General features: G+C 37.6%; 1 protein-coding gene across 3 annotated transcripts; it reads right to left on the bottom strand.

Moving 5' to 3' along the window:
• Positions 1–380: 380 nt before the first annotated feature.
• LOC108319414 (small RNA 2'-O-methyltransferase) lies at positions 381–8,556 on the bottom strand. Of its 3 annotated transcripts, none has more exons than XM_017550538.2 (10): positions 8,367–8,556; positions 7,404–7,703; positions 6,249–6,338; positions 5,341–5,795; positions 5,018–5,263; positions 3,423–4,357; positions 3,181–3,329; positions 2,990–3,106; positions 1,836–1,973; positions 381–1,080 (listed from the first exon to the last, which is right to left on the bottom strand). In XM_017550538.2, the coding sequence occupies exons 2-10, from the start codon at positions 7,674–7,676 to the stop codon at positions 646–648; spliced, it is 2,838 nt and encodes a 945-aa protein (XP_017406027.1). In that variant the 5' UTR covers positions 7,677–7,703; positions 8,367–8,556; the 3' UTR covers positions 381–645. The 3 variants fall into 3 exon arrangements, with proteins under 3 accessions (XP_017406027.1, XP_017406025.1, XP_017406026.1); XM_017550536.2 differs by having other exon boundaries at positions 3,181–3,332; positions 8,367–8,555; XM_017550537.2 differs by lacking the exon at positions 8,367–8,556 and adding an exon at positions 8,228–8,357 and having other exon boundaries at positions 3,181–3,332.
• Positions 8,557–16,021: the final 7,465 nt, after the last annotated feature.

Below are 16,021 nucleotides of genomic sequence, written 5' to 3'. Positions count from 1 at the left end.
CTAAAAGAATAATTTATGTTTGTTTCAATTTTATTTTTACAAATCTATTAATTAAAATATTTTTATATATTACACTTTATATATAATTTACGAATATTTACAATTTTTTTTCTTTTCATTATTCTCCTTTAATTCAAATAATTACATTTCACTTTTTTTTTTCTCCTCTTTCGTTATTTTTCACTCTCTTAAATTCATCTTTCTTTTATTTGAAAAATTATCTTTTCACATTGTATTATTTTATTCTAATAGTCATATTTCATTCCCAAAATATTAAAGAATTAAAATATAGATGAAAATATGGACAATTTTAAAAAAAAAAGAAATGATTAAAGTATGAAAAGTAAAATATTAAAATCTATCACAACTAGAGCTCCACATGGTATTCTAATTCGAAGTTCTTTATTCTTCATGGGACATAGGTAATAGATGCAATATACACTAAAACGAAATGCAATGGATGAAAATATATCAACTATCCTTTTTTTCCTAGTCAGTACCCAACTACATAAACCTTTCAATTCACCTAGTCTTTTCCAAGCATCATTTCTACCTTGCTACTCTGCTTTCAAAATCACCAGCAATCTGATTACCTGAATAAAATAACTCTACTTATCTCACTATAGTTTTCAAACACCAAATAGTTTATTCCTTTCTACTATTCCATTCCCATATAACATTATAATGGTGTTCGTCAGCATGCTTCAGTACATCATCTTCAAGTTCCCAATCCCTTTTAAACACGGCAATCTGCGAAGCATAGCCGGGCTCAACATCAGCAGAACCACCTACACCACTAAACTCCACCTTGTAATTGTGCCGTGTAGATAAGTCAGATGCCCATTGTCTGAACTGTGCTCTGGTCCACTCAAATTTGTGGTCGTGATTACGAAACTTGCATGATTGTAAGAGGGTTTTATCGTCTAATTCCTCTTGTTCTTGGGCTGGAGGATTCGATTTCTGGAGTACTACATTGTATTCAAAATTTGGAGTGGAAACAATGAGAATCCTTGGCCGAAAAAAACTTAATGCCACGTCCCCAAATAGACAAGCTTGATCTTCTTCCATATGTTCAATTACCTGCATTGTATCATCGATTCATATAAGTTGATTCATAGGTCATAGTAGTGCTGCATAAAAGAAAACTATGTAACCACAGGACATAGGAACATGAAAGTGATAGCATAATACAAGACCAATTCAACTAATGAATATAAACTACGAAGTATATTTGCCGTGAACTGGTGCAGGAAGTAAAAAATAGCTATACAAGTAAAATTATTACTAGTTATGACAATGCAGAAGTAGTTTAAGAATGAACTTGAAAAAAAATACAAAGAAATTATAATGAAATTGAGAGAGTATATTCTGCTCCTTAGGTTTTCATATTTATAGTAGTTTGAGATACATTAGATACAATGGATGAGAAGAGAACTGTAGAAGATGTTCCTATGAACTAGGTCTAGCACAAAGCATGCTCTTACGGACTAGGTTCAGCACAAAGTACAATAAATCCTATTTAAGACTATATATTCTAACAAATGATAAAGATCACTGGCAGCATTACACCAGGCTAAGGTGCTTGAAGACAGAATGTGAACATTGACAAGTCATAAAGAAAGCATACGGCACAATGCAATTTCACAAATTAAACCCTAAGTTATTGATGGCAAACTCGTTTATCAGAGAGCCAACATATTCTAAACTCAAGAATAATAAAATCATATATTATTGACTTGAAGAAAGAATAGAGATGACGTCTAACATGACGACAGCCATGTCAAAACGAAGTTAACAAGGGCAGAACAAAATAAACAACGGATAATGAAATTTACCTCTAAACAAGTGCCGATATCAAATCCTTGCAACTGAGAGCCAAAATTCGTAATTGAACCTTCATAAAGAATTACTGATTGTACGCCTGTCCATAGCCCACCAGCATCTGAATTTGTAGATAATTTTGAATTAAGCACCTGCAAAATATGTGCACACAAAACAAAGCAGCTTTACTACCAAAGTAATATTTTTACAACAAAGTATTTTTTTCACTAAGCGGGCTGGTTCGAATGGACGAAACAATTTCATTATGAAAATTTCCGTATTGTACATAATACTAGTAAGCTGTCAATTTAATCAAAGATATCATCCTCCAATATTAAAAAATTCCCTCAACTGAAAAAAACACACCTTCAACAAAAGAAATAATAAAAGTGTTTACCTATCACTTGGATATTTTCTATGATAACGGACACTATTATGTACATAGCAAGAATTTCCTAACATCAACTAATGAACAAACAAAAGACTGGCACACATAATGGACAAAATAAAAGCCTTTTCCATATTATGCATAAGCTCGGGACACATCCCTTCGGCATACTTCTAAGATCTATCTTCTTCTGATAAGACTACCTCAACATTATATGTTTTGAAAAACCAAACCTAGCTCTTTATAGTACATCTAAAGCATTGAAACATCAGCTATGGTAGCACCACAAGAAAGAGGAGGAGGCAGAAGCAACCGAGGAGGACGTGGTGGTCGTAGTATGCGTCCTCAATGCACATATTGTAAGACTTTAAACTTAACTCAACCCCACAAAACCAGCTTTTAGGGTGAGGTTTGCACCCACTTATATACACTGAATTGGCCTTATTTCTAGTCGATGTGGGACTTCCAACACACCCCCTCACGCCGAGGTATATACATCTCGAGCGTGGAATTAGACATGGGTGGTCCGATAGCGGCCCGACGGGTGGAACAATATGTCCAGTAACCAACAAATTATCGCTAGGATAGGTTGTAACCATAGCTTTGATACCATGTTAGAAGTGGACTTTAAACCTAACTTAACCCCATAAAACCGGCTTTTAGGGTGAGGTTTGCACCCACTTATATACACTGAATTGGTCCTATCTCTAGTTGATGTGAGACTTCCAACAAACCCTAACAAATAAAAACTTTGTTAAAAGAAAGTGAATGTAATGTGACCTTTGCAGCACGGGTAAGACCCTTCTGTGAAATATCAACACCTGCCATTTTCTCCAAACACGTTGGATAATTTAACAAAGCTTCCAACAAGCTTCCAGATCCACATCCAAAATCAATCTGTCATGAAGGAGAGTGTCAAATTAATAATTTAGGTTAACCAAAGAAGATCAAAGATGAAACATTTTGTATACCAACGTAGTAGCATGAGATTCTAGAATTTGTTGCACTCCAAATTCGACCCTTTGCTTCGAAAGAGGAGGGCTGAAAAGAGCCTGCTCCATTCTTTCTTCTGGAGGTTCAGCAACCTTGATCAAACTTATTTCATATTCTACACAACAGTCTTCTGAACAATAAAATATAAAGCCATGACAGTCAGCAATTTAACCCCAAACTGAACCAGGGAAGGGGTGAGAATTGAGAGAAAACAACTCACTAGAAGATAACAACGACAACATTTTGACTGATTCACCAGCTGAAGCAAAAATCAAATCAGAAGAGAGGAAGTTTATAGAGAAGTAAGCGTACTGGCCAACAGACATCTGCATCACAACCTCCTCAATGTATGAAACTGTAGCACCGACTCCCACTTCAAATTCAAACTCATCACATACTTCAATAACTTCTTTGACATTCTGACTCTCCACAGCCAAAGACACTGAATACCTTATACAAGGTAAAGATCCATTGCATGGACAGACACCAGAATATGGTCCTTCTATCTTTAAAGACTGCACCATATTCCCCAGCATGTCAAATGATGAATTCATATAGGTTGGTTCAACTATATTATTGCATTGAATTGCATTAAGCTGACCATTGTGTGTTGATTGACCTGCTAAAATCTCACTGATAATGTTGTTGGAATAAATCTGGATATTGAAGTCGTCTGCAGTCTCACAAAGCCGCTCAAAAGTAACAATCCTACTCTTAAACCACATATTCAGCCATGATAGAACTTTCAATGAAGCGTTCTGAATAGCGTCATTCTGCTTTTTATAACCATCCTTTGGAGAACACAAAATTATTAAATCTCCACACCTAGAGAGTAATTTTATTTCACATTTAAACAACTCTGAATCTGAATGCATTGAACTTGTTACACAGACCCCATTGATATGCTCAATCACGTTGTCACCAGATTCTGCAACCTTCAAACATGATCCTGATAATAATGACGATGTTTTGAAAGGATGAAATGAAAAGAGAGGTTCGGACAAACGGTGCTGGCGGCAAAACATACAAAGTATATCCCTGGGAAGAGAACCCCTCCAGTTTGCTCTTGTTGTGAATTTTGATGGCAACTCAGATGCAAGTATTGCCTCCCTGGATAATTTATAAATGCCACCTGGTGTCTTCCCTAGAAGCATCCTGTGATGGAAATCTAACCATCCGTAAATGATGCAAACTAAAACAATTTTACAGACATAGATGTTGAAAATTTTCATTGGCTATTGCCTATAAAAGACAAAATTACAAGTTGATGTTCATCAAAATAAATATTTGACAAATGAATTCATGGGACAAATGACTCAGACTCAAAATGAGTAACACATGACATACGAAACTCTGAAGATGTTAGGCATCCATACACCATTCTTAGTTGCGTAGCTAGTTTATTGAGCTGGAGTAATTTAAATATGTTATGTTGCTTATAAATAAGAGGCGCTAGAGAGAAATATCTGCCATCTGGAGAAAAGAGTGGGGAGAAAACAGGGTCTATCCAATATCCTAAATATTCAATAAAATTCTTTTACAACCCCTGGTTCAGTTCTATCAGAAGAGCAGGAAGACTTGAGTTTAAGAATAATAGACTCTTTCATATAGTCCAATTGCAAACATTCAATTTGCAGAGACATAGATTCATGAGCAAAAGAATATTTTGGTAGGCCACTATGAAACAGCAAAAGTGCATGAGATAATAACATCTTTTTTTTAATCAAGTATAACTTGTAATTTACTCTGAAAGCCAATTTAAGTTTGACAACTATGCAATAAACAATTCAATAAATCACTTGAATTTAAAGAGACCTGTAATATAACCGAACCGATACATCCTCATAGAAAATATCTCTAGATTTTCGTGTATATCCAATCGATGCTAATATTGCATCTCCAGCTATATCTTGCCCAGCAAAGTAACTTGCCCTTACATTCAGAGATCCCATTAAATAAAGGGTTTCTTTTCCGATTGCAAATTTAGAAGACAGATCTAGTAGATATGGTTTTGGAGCAGTAAAGAACAGTCTTGTCTCAGAAGAAGCTTTACCTAAATTCCTGTAGAGAACAAGAAGTCAAGAATAAGTTATCAATGAAACTCAGAAACTTTGCTGTAATGTCATCAATCACCATACCTTGAAATCATAACATTGGCAGCATCTTCTAAACCAAGTTCATTTGCAATGACATCAAGGTAGTATTCTCTTAAAGAAATACGAAGAGTAACTTGTTCAATAGATTGTTCCACTGAACTAGGAATGCGTATCGCAGCAACCTGAATGCATTCTAGTGAATCATGCTCCTTCATCAATGACTCTACAATATCTTGTGGATACGGAGTCAGCCTTCTAATACAGAGATGTTGTTCAGAAGTAGCAAGATACTGGTACAAGTTTGCAGTGGCACTCTTTATGTATGAAATAACCAAAAATGGGTTGGTTTCCACATCAGGATTAATACATTTACACAAGCTGAGAAGCTTTGCATCATACACAGCAAGGACAGAAATAGGAATTGAACCACAAAGATCACCTTTACTCCGCAAAGTTGCTCGAATGTGACCACTAAGAGGATGATCACATAAAAGAAACTGTAGATGTACCAAATGGAAAAGAAAATTGGGTATCAGACTGATTTAAAATTCACTAATAGATAATGTCAGAGCAGCATGCCATAAAAAAATTAAATTTCGTTTTGAGTAATTTGTAACCATGATATAGCTGCCAAAGATAATTGTAAACTCTTTACTAAAATTAAATTATAGAAGAACAAGACAAAAAAGTGAGACATCATTTTTACATACAATATATTATACTTTGCTGGCTTTTCAACTCAATTGTCTAAGACATACAAACATGTCATCTTACATCTCTGAACTAACAAAATAAATTTTTAATAGCAAACCTAATTGGGAGGGTAAGACACATATCTAATGGGTGTTAGGGATGTGTTCATATCAGAAATGTGTTTAACACTACAACACTTCAAAGAGGAGTGTCCTTGCTTCATGACCTAATCTACAAAGTTGAAATGCCTTACCTACCTTTTCGGAAAATATGAAGTCGATTCGAGCTACTAAACTTTCTTGTGCTCCTTGTGGAGTGGGATCAATGGTCTCTGTACATATGCCAAGCTGCGTAGTATTATGGAAGTTAAAATGACATAATCCTTATGACAATAAACACTTGAATAAAAGATATAATAACAGTATAAATCCAGTTCCAATGTAGCAGAAATAAATATAAGAAAATATCACAATAATACCATACCACAATGTACACATGCAAAACATACTGTAGTAATACATTCGTTGTTGGGCAAAAAGATATATGCATATCCATAACATTTTTGAGAAATTATATTTAGTTTGAAACGTTTAGTGTATACTTACTCAGATGTATTAGCACCTCACATACTTGTGTCTATACTGTATGTTTTTCTTTCTCTTTCTGTTTGCGTAAGTATAAGTAATCAGTGGATAGCTGGATCTTGATATGTTAAGATCTTTTAGTGACAGCTGCATCTTAATCAGTCTGTTATGAAGCTTAGTTAGCCAGTCTTTACCATAGCTTTGATTTATATATACATGAGTCTGCACGTTGTACCACTACTTGTTCACTTTTCAGAATCAAACAAATTCGATAGTTTTTCTCTAAAGCATCAAATCTATTGGAAACAATGAGACAATGAATCAGGAAAATGGAATCAAGGCCACATTAAAAGTGCACCCCAGTCTCCAAAACAGGGCATCAATCAAAAAACAAGAAACATTAATGGAAAATTCCAGTGAATTGAATGATACATTACACAAACATCATTATATTACTTAAAAGACTCACTCAATTACACTGGAAGAGACAAAAGACTACGATTCACACAATGGCAAACTCACTGACTTTCTCAATTTCAAGAAAACAAAACCATCCTACAAACTTGACCACAATCATCTTCAGAGCATGACTAAAAAAAATAAGTTATAGCCAAATGTAACAGCATGAGCAATTAGTCATTTACTGGTTCTACCTCTTCTTGTTGACTTACAGAATGCTTGTTCGAATAAATAAATAAATTCCAAAAGGCATGTGAGATAAGGCAGTAGCTCGATTCAAAATAACTGTAACTGAATACAAGTAAATGCTGTTTATATCATAAGCTGTATCTTATGCTTGTTTTTAAGACTGATCAGAATGAGTGATACCTTCTCTATAGCAATCTCGGCAGCAGATTGCTCTGCATCCTTCTTCTTTTTAAAGGTCCCTGAAATGACAGAAAGTTCTGGAAGCTGTAATGTGCAACGATAAAGGCAGGGACCCATTTGTGGAATACTCAATCCAGGACATTCAATTTGATGAACCTCCTTCACTTCCTCTACCACATAGGAAGCCTTATTGCCAAAATTTTGGTGTATTATGGCCTTAGGTGTAAGGGTTGCTTTTTTGTGTGAAACAACAATATGTTCCCTAGTCTCCATGACAAAAAGCTCAGACCATCCACTAACCTAGAAAATCCAAAAAAAATAAATAAATCAACAAGAACTTGTTTTATTGCAACACACTTCAAACTGGTCATCATATTAACAATAGATTACTTTTGAAGTGGTTATTAGCATATACAGAATAAATACAAACCACAGACATTACCTTCGCATTTTCTTTAAAGGGATAGTAAAATATTTAACTGAAGGATGTTTGAAAAGCATTAAACTAAAACCTAACTTTTTCTGTAATCGGTATTTGGAAGGCGAGGGGGAATCTAACCCCTAAGCATCAATCCTTGTTAATCCAAATTAACATTTGCAGTAAACTCCCAAATATATATTCACCAACAAAAACACATCAGAATTCGTAGTTTTACACACTCTCCAATATTAACTATAAAAGGAAACTAAAAATCGATCATTACGTACTCGATTACCAGCATAAAGAAGCCCAAGCAAAGAAGCATGCATTTATGATGAAAGTAATAAAAGCAAACAAGAAAGCAGAAAAGCAAATGACACGAAGGAAACTAAACGCGGAATACCTAAGCGAATGCGAGGGAAATAAGAACAGAGGAGCAAATTGAGGACGTAAGAGTGGTTGAAAGCATATACATTTCAACATTGAAAAAGAGAAAGAGAACAATGAACGAAAGAAAGAAAGAAAAAGAAAGAAATGAGAACCTTGGTTGAGTGAGCAATGGGGTTTGTTTGTAATGGGAAGGAAAATGAAGGATTGTTGGAAAGTATGAGTGAAGTGATGGAGAAGAAAAGAGAAGAGAAGAGGAAAAGGTTTTGTTTTCCTTTCAAATGGAGTCAGTGGCAATTGCGAACCGAATCATGCCTCTACGCGTGGTCGCGTGCTAACTACTTGCTTCATAAGTTTTTTATTGACTGTGAATGTATACAGACAGGTCAAAACACCTAAACCATGTTGGTGTCTGCAAACTTTTTCTAAAATAAAATTAATTAAAAAGTATTATTTAAATTATTTAAAACATATTTATATTCAATTTTTTTATCATAACAATGTAATAAAATTATTATTATTATTATTATAGTTATAAAAATAAATTTAAATAACTTTTATAATTTTACTGTGGTAATTTTTTAGATGAATATTTTATTATAAATAGATATTTTAGTTTAAGAGAATAGTCAAATATAATAATAAAAAACCAAAAAACAGTTACATTTTAAAAGTAACAACCAGGATAAAATTAATAAAATAATTATTTATATTTAAAATAATATTAAAAGAGTAAAATTAGAAATAAAATGTATATATTAAAAGAGAGAATTTAATTTATATAGTAGTATAGATAATTATATAAAAAAACTTTAATTTTTATTAGTCGTTTTTTTGTAATGAAAATTAAAAAAAAATAACTATAGAATATATAAATACTAATAAATAAGAAGGATTAAACTAGTGCAAATAATAAATGTTGTGTCTTTTGGACGAAGAAGAGAGTAAAACAAATGAAAGAAAAGAATAAAAAGAGTGAAAAGTTAAATTATTTAAAGTAAGAAAGAAATTGTTAGTACATATTTAAAAAATAACTTGTAAAATAAATTTTCAAAATTCTTTTAATATAAAAATAGTTTTAAAATAAATTATAAATTAAATTTAAAGCTATGCAGAGTGAAAACTTATTGAGATCAATGTTGATTAGTTACCTGTAGCTCATTTTTTATTGATAAATTAAAATAAAAGTGATTATAAAATTTAATAAATAAAAACAATATTTTTAAAATAATAGCTGTAACATTCCAAAATACAGTAATCATCATATAATAGAATTAATTACATTTGATAATAATTCAGTTCAGTCTTATACTAAAAGTAACGCACGTCTATAGCCGAACGGCCTTACTTAAGTCATTTACAACTTAAACAATACGGATACGAGAAAACATGAACGAACGGTTTACAACCAAAACAAATACCGAACGTTCAATTAGAAGAAAAGAAAAATAAGCGGCCGAGCGATACAAAACGAAATACAAGACGAACGATGCTATTGCTCAGCCTTCACTTCTACTTCTATTAGGTTTTCCTCTTCCAGCGCGTCCTCCAACAATGCATCGCCGTCTGCTCACATCCACATGAATGATCATTGCAATGACAAGACGGACGTACAGATACAGGACAACATAAAGAAATACAAAGGGTAAGCTTAAGTAATTTAATTCACACATCAACATATAAATTAAACATTTATAACAACACAAGAATAGTTCAACATGTATATGACCATATGAAAAACATCACTAGACGGACCGTCCGGACTGTATGAATCTGTGTAGCTACAGGCATTCTTGCACCCGGGTGATGTAGTAACTGGGATACACTCAACAACTGTCACCCGAGGTTAGCCCTATCCAAAGTACCCCTAAGGACTAGGACCTCCTGTCGTTCCCATACATGACCTACCCCCTCTACGTGAGGATGAGTACTCACGGAACATCAGGATGAACTGCCAGCATTAGCATAACCACAATCATACTTTACCAATTCCAATAGTCAATACAGGAGTCGTTCCTCCCCGGAACGCTCGTTCAAAATCCATAATCGCTTATTCATCTCATATAATATTCATCCTTTAAAATCTTCCACTTTATTATCATTTTCATCATCAGTTACAAGGACATAAAATAACGAACGTTCAGCCCTCTTCAGAACGAGGACGAACGATAAGAATAAGACCAATAATTCTCCCGTTCAGAACAGAAGAAGACTAAGAGAATATCTTTTAGATTTAAGAAATGGATTGAGTAAACTAAGGAAATCGGTGACGAATGGTAATTACCACGTGAGTCAGTTAAATGAACTAACTCTCTTGAATTCAAACCAATACTCAAGAAATAAGTCAAGTATGGAGGCTTTAGACCGGATCCAATGCAAGAAGAAAATCAAGGTGTTAAGGACTATCTTTAGAATAATTCACATATGGAAGTCAAATGCCAGTAAATGACCGAACATGGAAAAAGGGAAATATTATTACAGTTGAACGAACGCTATTTTATCAAGGTTGGTTATACAATAATACGAGCGTTTGGTATAAGACCGAACACTACTTAGGACGGACGCTAGGTGTAATACCGAGCGCTAATTATTACGAACGCTAGGTATAAGACCGAACGCTACTAATCTTAACATAAAAGGGTTTATATATACGTATTACTCTATTTCAGATGTCGAGGTACAACTATGCTGAGCCGAACGCTCAAACATAGTATTTCCACACGAGGACGCTCGTTCTTGACTAGAATTCTCTCCAAATGAAAGAGTTCCATTTTAAAATAATTTACTAGAACAAACCGAACGGTAGAGGACCGTTCGATAACAAACGTACATTATCATAATGAGGATATCATATTCATAATATCATCTATTTTCAACTCAAGTTTTCAACATATCAGTCCATACCTTATACGTTCATATCAAATATCAATTTACAGACTTTATAGAATTTCACATTTATGATTCATACTCCAAACGATTACTTATATTCACAATCATACATATCAACCATTATCATGTATATCAAGCAGCATGCATCATATCCATTCCTTCAATCAACAGACGTTCATACAGTAAAACAACATACAAATGCCAATTAAATTAATTAAGCTTCCCTTACCTGGATTCGTGAGTGAAAACGTCCTAACGTATTGTTCTTGGTTCGCCCAACTACAACTTCTACCCTCAAGATCACTCAACTCTTTCAAACTGGAACAAGTTACAGAACCAAGATTTGATTCAGACAAAGTGAATGCATGCAACCAGGCTTGGTTTGCATGTTCATACGAACAACAACTAGGGACGAGCGACTTACCAGTTTCAGATTCTGAAGCTGTTCGGTTCAGAATGAAGCTCACGACGTCGGGACTTCTTCTATGGTTCTGAAATGGGATCGGAGAAGGGAGTACTGAGTTACAGTAGAGAGAAGAAAATGTTTTCTAGAGAGAAGGAGGAGGAAAATGAAAGATCAGATTTTTGGAAGATGAAGGGTGCATGCAGAGAGAGTGGGAAGAAGGTTTCAGAAAATCGTTTTTCTTCCCATGTGAAACGATCGTCCGCTCTCCTGCTGACACCTGCATTCCACTACTGATTTTCGAACCTTCCATTCTTGACACTTGGCGTCAGTGTGCAGAGTTTTGGGTGGGTTTTAAATGAATTTGAACAGGGTTTTGGGCGCATTAAATGCGATTAAACAGGTGGGGTTTGGGTTAAATTTCTAAGGTTCGACATTCCCCCTAACTACAAAAATTTTCGTCCTCGAAAATTAAATCTTACCCGGAAATAGGTGAGGGTACAAGTCCTTCATGGCATCTTCCACTTTCCAAGTAGCGTCGCCAGTCTTTTCGTCCCACACCATTTTCACTAAACGAACGTCATTTCCCTTATAGTACTTGGTGCGGCTATCTTCCACACGGACTGGTTGCATCTCCAGCGTCCGGTCTTGACTAAGACGAACGTCTTCCAACTCTAGTATGTGAGATGGACAGTTGAGGAGGTAGGGCCAACTCGTACGCCACTAGCCCAATCTTTCTCAAAATTTGATAAGGTCCGACGAACTTAGGGGATAGCTTCTTTGGTCGCATGGCTCTGCCTACTCCCGTGGTCGGATTCAACCTCAGGAAAACGTGATCTCCTGCAGCGAACTCCAAAGGCCTTCTTCTCCTGTCAGCGTACGATTTCTGCCTGCTTCGAGACGTCTTCAACCTCTTTTGTATCAGTTTCACCTTCTCGGTTGTCTGTTGAATAAGTTCGGGTCCCGTCAATACTTTCTCCCCTTCTTGAAACCAACACAAAGGAGTGTGGCACTTCCTTCCGTATAGAGCTTCGAACGACGCCATCCCAATGCTAGGCTGAAAGTTGTTGTTGTAAGTGAACTCCACTAGCGGTAGAATCTCATCCCATGCGCCCAGATGATCTAGGACGCACGTCCTCAATAAGTCTTCAACCGTCTGAATGGTCCTCTCAGATTGGTCGTCCGTCTGAGGGTGATAAGCTGAACTCATCTGAAGTTTGCTTCCCAATTCGCCTTGCAAAGACTGCCAAAATCGAGATGTGAATCTCGTGTCTCGGTCAGAAATGATGCTCGAAGGTACTCCATGCAGACGAACGATCTCCCTGATATTCAGCTTGGCCAGGTTGGTCATCGACATCTTCAAGTTGACTGCCAAGAAGTGAGCGCTCTTCGTTAGTCGATCCACGATCACCCAAATTGAGTCATGATTTCTGGCCGTGCGTGGTAAGTGGGTCACGAAATCCATGGAGACGCTGTCCCACTTCCATTCAGGAATTTCCAACTGCTGAAGTAAACCGCCCGGCCTCTGGTGTTCCGCCTTCGCTCGTTGACAAGTTAGGCATGATGCTACAAAACGAGAGATATCGCTCTTCATTCCCGGCCACCAGAAGGACTTCCGGAGGTCTTGATACATCTTAGTCATGCCAGGGTGCATGCTAAGGCGGTTGTGATGTCCTTCCTCCAAGATAACCCTCTTCAGTTCGCCATCATTAGGAACGCACGTCCGGTCCCTATAGCGTAAGAGACTGTTCGTTCCAATATTGAAATCCTTAGCTTGATCTGTACCGAGCGTGACTAATATTTTCATCAATTCCTCATCCGCTCGCTGCTTCACTCTGATCCGGTCGAATACGTCACTGGCTATTCTAAGGTTACAGCACCTAATACTGTTCGGTTCCAACTCGAACTGCAACCTTAAATCTCTAAAGCTTTCAACCAGACTGAGTTCTTTCACCATCATAACCGAGACATGAACTGCTTTTCTGCTTAATGCGTCCGCCACTACATTAGCCTTTCCCGGATGATAAAGCAGTTCAAAATCATAATCCTTCAAGAACTCAAGCCAACGTCTGTGCCTCATGTTCAACTCCTTCTGATCAAATAAATACTTGAGGCTCTTGTGGTTACTGAAGACTTGGAATGTGGATCCGTACAAGTAATGCCTCCAAATCTTCAGTGCGAAAACGACCGCTGCCAACTCCAGGTCGTGCGTTGGGTAATTTCTCTCGTGAATCTTCAGTTGACGAGAAGCGTATGGTACCGCTTTCTTCTCTTGCATCAACACACAGCCCAAACCTTGATGAGAAGCGTCACAGTATACCTCGAACGATTTGGCTGTGTCTGGAATAATTAGAACTGGAGCAATCGTCAACTTGTGCTTCATCTCTTGAAAACTTTCTTCACACCGATCGGTCCAAGCGAACGGTTGGTCTTTCCTGGTCAGCTGAGTTAGCGGAGCTACTATCTTAGCAAATCCCTCAATAAAACGTCTGTAGTAGCCCGCAAGTCCCACGAAGCTACGAACTTTAGTGACCGAACGGGGACTCTCCCATTCCAATACCGCTCGTACCTTGGCCGGATCTACTGATATACCTCCAGCCGACACCACGTGCCCCAAGAATTGAACTTCTTTCATCCAGAATTCACATTTGGATAGCTTGGCATACAACTCCTTCTCCCTCAATACGCCAAGTACAATTCTCAAGTGTTCATCATGTTCGTCCTGGGTCTTGGAGTAGATGAGTATATCGTCGATGAAGACGACCACAAATTTGTCTAGGTACGGCCTGAAAATGCGGTTCATATAATCCATGAAGATTGCTGGTGCATTCGTCACACCGAACGACATCACTACATATTCGTAGTGTCCGTAACGAGATCTGAAAGCAGTCTTCTGAATGTCTTCCTCCTTAACTCTGATTTGATGGTATCCCGATCGCAAATCAATCTTCGAGAATACTGTGGCCCCATGCAGTTGATCCAACAAATCATCTATCCTTGGCAATGGGTACTTATTCTTGATGGTCAGCTTGTTTAATTGTCTGTAATCAATACAAAGCCGAGAGCTGCCATCCTTCTTCTTCACTAAAAGAACAGGCGCTACCCAGGGGGATACGGTCGGCCTGATAAACTGCTTGTCCATCAACTCTTCAATCTGATTCTTGAGTTCATCTAACTCCGTAGGCGACATACGATAAGGTTGAACGGAGATGGGTGCTGCGGTCGTCACCAAGTCGATCGTGAACTCAACCTCGCGAGTAGGAGCTAGTCCAGGTATTTCTTCCGGAAAGACATCAGGGAACTCGCCCACAACCGATCGTCCTCCACCGAGTTCGTTACTGGACGATCGCTCAAGTATTAATCCTCCAAACTCCTCGTCTGCGTGCGTCATTATCAGGAAACAGCTGGCGCCCTCCATGATATCTTCCTTCAATTGACCGAGCGTCACTGATAACTCTTCTTCTTCTTCATCAGGAAATACTAATCCCTTCTTACCACAATCTATGAGAATGCGATTGGTAGCCAACCAATCCATTCCTAAAATCACCTCCAAACCTTGAAGAGGTAAGCAGATGAGATTAACTTTAAACTTACGCCCCTCCACTTCTATAGGACATCTGACGCACATAGTGGACGTCCTAACCTCGCCAGCCGCTGGGGTTGATACCACCAGGTCGAACTGCATCTCTCTCACTTCTAAACCCAGTTTTTCAACACACGCCTTCGAGATGAAGGAGTGAGTCGCCCCCGAATCATACAATACACAACAGGGTATTCCATACACTAAGCAGGTGCTGGTGATAAGTGTACCTGAGCTTGCTGCTTCCGCGCCCGTTATAGCATATACACGCCCAACCGCTTGGGCTCGACCACCTCTTGGTTGATTCCTTCCCGCGTTCAGTGGTCTCGTCACCGCTCGTCCTCCAAAGTTGCACTCATTTTCCAAGTGTCCATTTCTTCCACAACGAGTGCAATGTTTTCCTCCCACCAGCTGAGGACATGACGAACGGTAATGTGGTCCTCCACACTGGAAACAAGTAACGTTTCCTTGTTGTCCAGGTTGTCTGGTAGTGACCAGCGCTTGAGATCCACTTGTATTTGATGGTTGGTTTGGACGGGTGTAAGGTGTTCTTCTCGGATTAACATTGCCTCTGGATACGATCGGTCCCCTAACCACCTGTTGTTGCTTCTTTTGTCGTTCTACCTCTGCCATATTCTTCTCCAGTACTTTGGCTCTCTCCACCATGGCAGGAAATGACCGAATACATAAACTAGAGATCAACACCTTCAGATTACTCCTTAGTCCGTTCTCAAATTTCCTACACTGCCACTCTTCACTGGTGGCCACCGTATTGAAACGGACGAGATGCTTGAATTTATTGGTATATTCCGAGACACACATCCCACCTTGTACCAGCTGAAGGAATTCCACCTCCTTTGCAAAACGGACGCTATCTGGGAAGTATTCTTCATAAAATTTGTTCCGGAATACTTCCCATGTGATGGGACTTTGGGCGT

The sequence above is a fragment of the Vigna angularis genome, chromosome 1, assembly GCF_016808095.1.
Source record: "Vigna angularis cultivar LongXiaoDou No.4 chromosome 1, ASM1680809v1, whole genome shotgun sequence".
NCBI lineage: Eukaryota > Viridiplantae > Streptophyta > Magnoliopsida > Fabales > Fabaceae > Vigna > Vigna angularis.
Note: the sequence above shows the minus strand (reverse complement) of the source record. Positions and strands in the feature narration are given on the sequence as shown.

Coding starts and splice junctions, on each gene's coding strand:
- LOC108319414 (XM_017550536.2), bottom strand. CDS start 7,676: ATGGAGACTAGGGAACATATTGTTGTTTCACACAAAAAAGCAACCCTT. Junction 3,333..3,422: donor GTTGTCGTTGTTATCTTCTA/GTGAGTTGTTTT, acceptor TTTATTGTTCAG/AAGACTGTTGTGTAGAATAT. Junction 1,974..2,989: donor GTCTTACCCGTGCTGCAAAG/GTCACATTACAT, acceptor CATATTTTGCAG/GTGCTTAATTCAAAATTATC.